The sequence below is a fragment of the Artemia franciscana genome, chromosome 10, assembly GCF_032884065.1.
Source record: "Artemia franciscana chromosome 10, ASM3288406v1, whole genome shotgun sequence".
Taxonomy (NCBI): domain Eukaryota; kingdom Metazoa; phylum Arthropoda; class Branchiopoda; order Anostraca; family Artemiidae; genus Artemia; species Artemia franciscana.
The window spans coordinates 48,677,913-48,687,247 of record NC_088872.1 but is presented as its reverse complement, the minus strand read 5'-3'; the positions used below and the strand labels follow the sequence as shown (position 1 = coordinate 48,687,247).

The following is a 9,335-nucleotide window of genomic DNA, read 5'->3' as shown; positions in this document are numbered from 1 at the left end:
ATAAAACCAGCTTTTTCAATAGAAAGTAAGGATCAACATTAAAACTTAAAACGAACAGAAATTAGGGGGGATTGTCCCCTCCTCAATATCTCGCTCTTCAAGCTAAGATTTTTAAGTATTTTTCAAAAATTTCTCACTGTTTTAATCAGACAACCCTTGTTTTTCGGAAGTCGTTCTTGAAGAACTGGGACAAAAACTCGAACTTTAGCAGTAAGAGCAAGGTAATGAAGAGAGGGCAACCCCCTCATATAAGTGATAATTTCTGTTTGTTTTAAGTTTTAATGTTGCTCCTCAATTTCAGTTGAAAAAACTTGTTTTTATTTAATTTCTTATTATTTTTTAAATAATGCCGAGAAATCCGGCTTCCCCTGCACATAAAGATCCCCTAGAAAATTCAATCCCGATAAAAATTTACCACAGACAATTACTGTTAGCATCTCCATATGTAAAATTGAGTCGACAAAGAGAGAGTAAGAAAAATAAAAAGAATTTCATATATGAATTCTAGCAAATTTCACTAGTATGATATGTTCACCTCCGGAAACTTCACTCTCCATGGAAAATTCTTCCCGTGGTAAATCCCCCAGGAAAAAATTCACCCCCTGCCCATCCGAAAAATATATGCATACTTCCCAATGACAAATACTATACGTAAATAACGAACAAATTTCATAACTTAAAGACCTTTTCCCAGGTGCTTTGGGGGGTCACTTTATCTCTAAAGGCAAAGCTATTTGATCTTTCAACTGTGCTGAACAAAACGGCTATCTCAAAATTTTAATCAAACTACTTAGGCCAAAAAAGAGACAAAGAAGAAGGGCTAACTGCCCTTCAATCTTTTTGGTCACTTCCAGTCACCTTTCAATTGGCTTAAAAAGGGTAGTAGAACTTTTAATTTCCGTTCGAATGAGCCCTCTCCCAATATTCTTTACATTTTAAATCCACCTGGTGTGTGCCCGGGAGGTTACCAGGTTTGCCCTGTTGGCTCTCAAATGCCACAACCGTCGGTCCCAAGTCTGCTACGTGGTGAGGGTTGTTCGACAAGCTAATAAGCTGTTACCGTAAAAACCAATTATTTAGGAATCAGTGACGAATGACCTCAGAATTTTGATTGATCTTGAGATACTGAACCCTGGACGCCCCTGGACGCGATTTTTGACTACGAAAGATCCTTTTCGAATTTGATTTTGAAACGTTAGAACGGTTAGCCCATATACTCAGCCAGGTCGGATAAAAAATATGATAAGAATTCTTGATAAGTATCGGATAGATATGGCTGCACTATCTGAGGCACGGATTCTACAGTTTAGGACCCTTGAGTACGACAATTATCATGTGCTTTATTCTGGGAATGAGCGTGTTAAAGCGTCTGGAGTGGCACTGGCTTCAAGTGGTACAGCAAAGAAATACCTTCTAGATTGGAAACCAATTAACGATCGTATCCTGAGAGCGCGTTTTTCGACTACTCAGGCAAAAAGGACGGTTATACCAGTGTATGTTCCAACAAATGGATCAAGCGACTCTGATAAAAACATTTTCCATCGGTCGCTTAGCGATGTAGTGAATAAAGTTCATAGCCACGATATATTGGTTGTGTGTGGTGATTTTAATGCAAAAGTGGGCTGCAACCAGGACTATGCGCCAACTGCGATCGGTTCGCATGGACTTGGTGAAACCAGTAAAAATGACGTGCGACTGATTGATTATTGTGTCATCAATGACATGATTGTAGAAGGAACATGGTACCCCCAAAAGACTATCCTCAAATACACGTGGAATTCACACGATGGTACCACTCGAAACCAGATCGAATATATACTTGTCAGCAAGCACAGAAGAAGGTCCCTTGAAGATGTCAGACCTTACTGCAGAGCCGATAGCTTCTCTGAATATTAACTAGTTATAGCCAAGCGCAAAATTAAGTTGAGGATGATGAAGAAAGTGTCGGTTACAGTTAAGACATTTGATATCCAGAAGTTTCGCGATAAGACCATCCGTCAAAAATATAATCTTGAGCTGGAAAATAGGTTCGCAGCTTCGAGCCTCGACGACTCCGTCGAAACAAGTTCAAACTGTCTTTGGAAATTACTATCAGAGTGCCTGAAAGATGCTGCACTGGATATAAGAAACGGATATAAGAAACGAAAGAAGAAAGTTCTTTCCTTCTTGGATACAAGAAACAAAAGAAGGAAGAGTGGATTACTGAAGAAACTGGGCAGCTGATTTAGGAAAGACGAAATCTGAGTATTTATCCGTCGATAAATACTCACCTAGCCATTGATCTAGTCAGTCTAGCGATAGGTAATATTGTGATAGTTTAAAAGAACAGTATAAATGTGCCACAAAGCGAGTGAAAATGTCTGCCAGGAACGACAAGAAAACACTTGCTGAGAACATAGCAGCCAAGGCATAAAGAGCAGCCAGTCGGGGTGATAGTAAAACCGCCTATACGCTTATTAAGAAGCTGCCCGGCGCACAAACTTACCCTTGCCCTTTCAGAGAGGATAAAAGTGGGCAGCTACTGAAAAATTGGGTAGATGTCTAGAACCACTAAAGTGAGTATTTCTCGGATGTTCTGAGCCAGCCAATACCCCGTGAGCCACTGTTTGTCCTGACGTGCCCCTATTTAATTTGGATATCTATTAGACCCCCATCCCCTTCCAGGAAGTTGTCAGAGCTCTGAAGTCGTTCAAAAATGGGAAAGCAGCTGGATGTGATGGAGTCCCTCAAAAGCTGTTGAAATATAGAAGAAAAGCCCTCGCTTGCCCACTATTTAAGCTGCTTAGTAAAGTGTGGGACGACGAGGCTGTCCTTCCCGACTGGAAAAAAGGCATTATCGTGGAAATCTTCAAGAAATAGGTAAATGACAATAAAGAGGTTTTTTATTTTCACCCCAGTTGGTCCATAGGGATTCCTGAGTATGTACATTGCAGCCCAGAAGCTTAGTCAAAGCACAATAAGTAAATATTTCTCAAACCGTGTTTGAGTTTCACAAAAACTGGCATTTAAGGGCTTGTTTGACTTTACACAGGAGAAGCTATGTACTTTAACTATATTTTTTGTTTAGACTGCTTTTCAAAACAAAAACATTTTAGAGCCTACTCAAGATGTGCCAAAATATTAATTCTTGTTCAAATAATTTTTGTCTTCTTTTTAATGAACATCAGAAAATGCATTACCTTGATTATGAAAGAACGCTGAGGTATTTTGCTTCTCAAATTCCCTCGGGAACAAATCTTGTGGATAGATTTTGTCTGCACCAGCCAGATCCAAATACTGCACTTCAGAGAGAGCAGCTTTATCAATCATTCTCAACTTCATTTCACGTGGAAATGGGGGCGGCCTATAGCCTGGTCGAAACCATCTTCTTTTCTTTCGTGGCGGCACCGGTTTTTGAGGAGGTACAGGCATTGGGTTGTTGCAGGTTACGTGAATAATAGTAGTATGATCCTTAGGCCAGCCCTTAGATTCAAGTTCGGCATATTTTTTAAACTTGTCCGTTTCCCATTCTTGGTAATCTGGATCTTTTTTAAGATGCTTTGGGATTGTTATGTTGATTGCTTCAGAAGGAGGAACACGGGAATAGTTTGGGGCTTCTATTTTTTGTGGTGCTTCAGTTTGCTTTATTTGCTCCATTTGATAAGGCGCAATATGAGAATAATCAGTTTCACCGTAGCCATAAGTCCCGAAATTAGGCAGATTTGGAGGGGGGTAAGCGCTGCTACTACCATAAACTTGTTGGTACCACCTAGAAAAGGAAAGATTTTAGTTGAACTTTTCAATTCTAAAAGAAATTTAATTTTGATTTCACAGGTTTCCAAAAACTACCACAAGTTCGCCTGCAGTTTTTTATGCCAATTATGTGACACCACGTATCAACCCCTCCCCCTATTTGAAGACCAAGAATATGCAACACAAATGTTTTTTTTTTTACACTTGTAACAAAAAGGAAAGTTTTAATTCCAAATAGTTTTTCCGACTTGCCCCCCTCCCCCACCTTCTTGAAGGCTAAGAATATGCAACTAAAAATTCTTCCTTTCTTCTTACTAATTTTTGATTCAAAATAGCGGTACTTGTATGATATACCCCTGACCACTTTAGTTGTTCATTCATTGACGCTTTGTAAAAGCATTTTCTTTTCGTTAGTTTCTTTCAGCTTAGCGTGAAAAAAGACAAAGAGAAGTGAGAGAAAAGATGGAAAATATATAATTTGGGCTATATGTACACTAGGGGGTGGGGGTAAGTATTTGGACAATGTGAAGTTCAAAACAATTCTTACTACATAATATGCAAAATAGCTATACCTACCCATTAGGCATGCAGACCCTCTATATTTTACCCCCACCCACCTCCAAATGTGCAAATATATAGCCCAAATTTGTTACTCAGGTATTATATTTTTATCATACTTAGGTATATTTCATGTGAGGGCCAGAGAAACACTTTCTACTTAGATGAAGAATATCAGGTCGGGGTAAATTATACAAGTACCCAAAATAAAATTTTCGACTTGCCCCCCCCCTTTCATAGAAAACCAAGAACAAGCAAAAAAATAGCAAACGCAACAAAAATTAAAGTTTCCAACTTGCCGTCTTCTCATTGAAAACAAAGAATATGCAATAAAACTTTTTTTCAATAGAAATGATAAAAAAGCAAAGTTTTAATGAAAATCTATTTTGCTCACCCCCCCCCCTCCCGGAAAAATTTTTGCAGACTTCTTTCCTTGGGAACATATCAGAGGGCATTGCCTCAGCATGGTCTTTGATTCCTTAGTGTCCATAATTTCACACCCATACCATTTCAGCTAGAGGTCTTAACTGAAATTTCTGTAAGTTGGTTTTTTCGTCGTTATATTTCATCTGTTCGAGTAAAAGGAGCAGCAGCAAAAAAAATAATTCAAGCCCATCCTGATGTGCGTCATGGAGATTACCGGGATTTCCCTTTGGCTCTCTCGGACCGCAACTGACGGTCCCAAGTCCATGTAAAGTGGCGAGGGTTGGTCAGCAGGCTAATAAACTGTCACTGTGAAAAGCTACTTATTATGGAGTCAGCAATAAATGACCTCGGAAATCGGACTGACTAATGCTTACCAATGCTATGAGCCCCCAGAGACAATTTTTAAAGACTTTATCTGAATCAGACTCAGGAACATAAGAGTTTTGATCCACGAAACACAGTGTGGCAGAGTGAATAGTGTCATGGGGACCCTTTAAAACTAATATATTGACATTGCTGCCATACGAGGGACACACATTCATGCATTTGGGACTGCCGACTGCGAATACTACCATCTGTCCTTCTATTGAAAAGAGCAGGTGGAAACTGGTGGGAGGCCCTTACAATCGATAAGGGAGCTAGGAATTCCTTCTCAGATTATGAGCCCGTCAGTAACCACATCTAGCGAGAACGATTTGTTAATAATATTGCAAACGTGATTATCATTGCGGTGCATGCTCCCACTAACGAAGCGAGCGAATAAGAAAAAGATTCTTTCTATCAGCCCCTGAATGATCTTGCTCATAAATTCCACCGAAACAATTTTCGGCTAAAATGTGGGGACTTTCAAGCGAAGGTTGGAAGTGATGCCCAAAACGCAACCACAGTGATTGGCGCACATGGACCCAGTGATTTGAGCGAAATGGAACGCGTCTCATTGGCAATGCGCTACCCATGGATTAATTGTCAAAAGTATTTTGTTTACACATAAGACTATTCATAAATATACTTTGAGTTCTCCAGATGACAGGATCAGAAACCAAACATACAACATACTTAATAATAAACGGAGATGATGCCTTGAAGATGTCAGAGCGCACCACGATACAGACTGCTTCTCAGACCATGAACTTATGATGGCTAAGTGCCAACTGAAGCTGAAGATTGTAATAAAAAAGTTCCAAAAGTCAAAAAGTTCCATAACAAGGCTCTGCAGAGGGAATATAATCTTGCAATGGAAAATAGATTGGGTTGCAGATCCTTGGGTTGCACTTTCCGAGGCTCCATCTTCCCTCGTGAAGGATATCTCAAATAATAGTATATCTCAAATATAATAGGATATCTCTTTTCTTATACCAAATCACCTTCCTCTCTCTTTCCCTGAACCCCACCAAGGCGAAAATGATGAAAATAAGCGCAGGTAAAAAGGTAAAAATAGTATTTCATAAGTCAAAAACTATATCAGAACCAGGGTTGCCGTCCGGTAAAAATAAACCCACTAGATTCTTGAAAAAAATAACTAATTCAGCACAAAAATCCACAGGATTTTTGACTAGAAATCACAAGAATTACAGTAATTTTTATCATTGTAATTAATAACTGTTTTGCTTCTTTACCATGTTCTATACAGTTGCAACAAGAGGAAGGGGTTGAAATTACCCCCTAGATGTGGAAAAGTACCTTTAGATTGATGTTTTGTTTTTACTCAAGCGATAATTACCCTTGAAATTTTCAATAAATACGTTTTTCAATCTTTATGCAGAGAATAGAATAAAATACTTGCTTCATCCCTTTATTTTCCCAAATTGGTACTGGATTATACCCCTGATTACAGAAAATTGGTTATCGGTGATCTAACCGATATATTTGCTTTTTCTTATTAACTGTTTTTTCTTGTTTATTCAAAACACCAGTTTTCCCAAAAAAGTAATAGAAACTTTTTTTTTACTCTAGTTGAGCTAGTATAATTAACTGACAGAGGCAATTTTGAAAATGGCCTAATTATATTCTCCTGGAAAAAATTTGTCCCACCCTTCACAAATTTCGATAAGCATCGATCTAACTGCTTCTTTATTAAAAAAAAAAGGTTCTTGTTAATTATATGGAACATACCCAAGAACTAAAGTTATGTTAGTCCAATTGAAATGTGCCTAAATATAATGAAAATATAATACTTCAGTTTATATAATAATAATACTTTTTGGGCTACATATTAGCACATCAGAGGGGTACGGGGGTAAATTAATCTAACATAACATCACCTCACCCCAACCCCCTAATGTGCAAATATATAGCTCATTTTATACGAGTTCAATGCATTTTATCATCCGTTATTTGTCTTTGTGGTTATGAAACTGGTTTTCATAGATCGTGCACTATCCTTATTATCCTTAGCATGTTTTCATCCCCAGACCTATCCTCAGGGGCTGCATGTGTCACGTTAAATCTAAAGGTATAATTTTGGAAAATTTCAACTATGCTAAGCAAAATGGCTATCTCAAATTTTTGATGGGACAATTTTGGGGGAAAATGACGTAGGAAAAGGGCTAATAGCCGTCCGATATTTGTGGTCAAATAAAAGGGACACTAAAAATTGCAATTTCCGCTCAAATTAGCCCTCCTCGAGGTTCTAGGACCGTTGGTTCGATAGGGTCGCCCCTGGAAAAAAAAACTAACATGCATACGTGATTTTCCTTCAGGCAAATAATACGAAATTCGACACTTCTGCAGATAGAAGCTTGAAACCTCTACAATAGTATTCTCTGATAAGCCGAATCTAGCAGTTTGATTTTAATTAAAATTCTTTGACTTTTAGTGGCTGTTTCTTCCATCTTTCGAAAATCTGGCAAATTTTCGCATTTGGTAGCCTTCTATGGATAAAACTAAACTTAATAAATCTTATATATTTGGAATCAACAAAACAAGCCGATGATATACCGATTGATATGAATAACTTCGAAGACCACACTGCCTTTCCATGACGAAAGTAAAACGGTTCAAAATAGGGATGAAACCTTTTTATTGACAGTGAATAGATATAAAATTATTTAACAGGATATTTCGAACACATACACAGTGTTCATCATCAGCAGTAAAACTACTGATGATTACTGCTGATGATGAACACTGTATATATGTTCGAAACATCCAGTTAAATAATTTTATATCTATTCACTGTCAATAAAAAGGTTTCATCCCTATTTTGAACTGTTTTACTTTCGTGATTGATATGAGGTTCAAGGTTCTTTTAGGTTTCGTTTATAGGTTTCGTGAAAATTTCGTTTATAGAATTTGGGTTAATATTTAGCCGTGTCGCTCTATTCTTACAGTTCGTTACCACAAACTGTTTGATATGTTAGCACATAAATCCAAAAACTTAAACAATAGGACTTTATCTGCACTTATTATATGTTTCAATTACAAATAAGAGAATTTAGAGAATTATTGGAGTTTCTTTTCGGTATTAGAAGAAAAGATTAAAACCATTAGACAATTCCCAGGGAAGATACCCCCCCCCCCTACTCCCAACCGACTTCAGTCACCTCGGACCCCGACAAGTGCTGATAAAGCGGCAAAGAAGCCTGCAAGGGGGGGGAATAGACCATACATCAACAACCCAGCCACAGACGCCAGACGAGCTGCAGGTAGTAGATAGTAGAACTGTGTATCTATTAACCAAAAAGCAGGCACCGGCGCCCGAACAGACTTCTGCCCATTGGTTGAAGATGTAAACGGTCAGCTTCTGACCAGCCAGAACCGTGATGCAATACTTCGTGAGTGTTCTCAACCAACCTATTCCCAAGAATCTTTTGACATTCCAGGTACGCCATTCTTTAACCTTAATATATATTAAGATCCTATTCTTTACGATGAAGTTCAGATTACTCTTAAAAACCTAATGATTATGAAAGCAGCCTAGCCATGACAGAATCCCACATGAACTAACTAAAAATGGCAGAATGGCTATCAGTAAACTATTCTTTAGACTATTGATGAAGATATAGAGCTGAGGCTATTCGATTTGAACGGAAAAAAAATGATTGTCAAGCTTTTCAAGAAAGGAAAGAGATCAGAATGTGATAAGTGGAGAGGAATAACACCCCAAATCATTGGAAGCAAGGTAGTCTGTCACATAACATTAATTAGAGTTCAAGGACAAGTAGATTCTGTGCTAAGATATGAACAACACGGTTTTCGACCAAATTGATCATGTTGCAACTTTATCTTCAACATACGGATACTGAATGAATGAAGAATAAAATGAATGACAGGTACAGATCATCTTGGTTTTCACATACTTTCTGAAAGCCTTTGGTTCAGTCCATCATGGACCAATATGGAAAATTCTTTGGTTTTACGGAATCACTCATAAAATTATGAGGATGATCAAAGTCCAGTACGATAGTCAGTAGTTAAGCAGTAAAGACTGAAAAATCACCGATAGAACGGTTTGCTGTTGAAAATGGTGTGAGGCAAGAATGCCCACACCATGTTTGCCATAATCATAGACTTCGTTTCGAGGTCCTGCAACTTTTGTGGCGGAGTGCAGTTAAACATTCAGAGACAACCTTATGAATGCGACTTTGCCGAAGACATAGTTCTTGCTACTCATTTCACAG

At 38.2% G+C, this 9,335-nt stretch overlaps 1 protein-coding gene across 4 annotated transcripts in view; it reads right to left on the bottom strand.

The window, feature by feature from the left end:
• LOC136032299 (pre-mRNA-processing factor 39-like) overlaps positions 1-9,335 on the bottom strand; it is a 180,412-nt gene that overhangs the window by 90,705 nt on the left and 80,372 nt on the right. For all 4 annotated transcript variants that reach the window (XM_065712581.1, XM_065712583.1, XM_065712582.1 and 1 more), the window contains one exon: positions 3,180-3,748. In XM_065712581.1, coding sequence (XP_065568653.1) covers positions 3,180-3,748 — 569 coding nt within the window. The remainder of the gene's footprint in view (positions 1-3,179; positions 3,749-9,335) is intronic.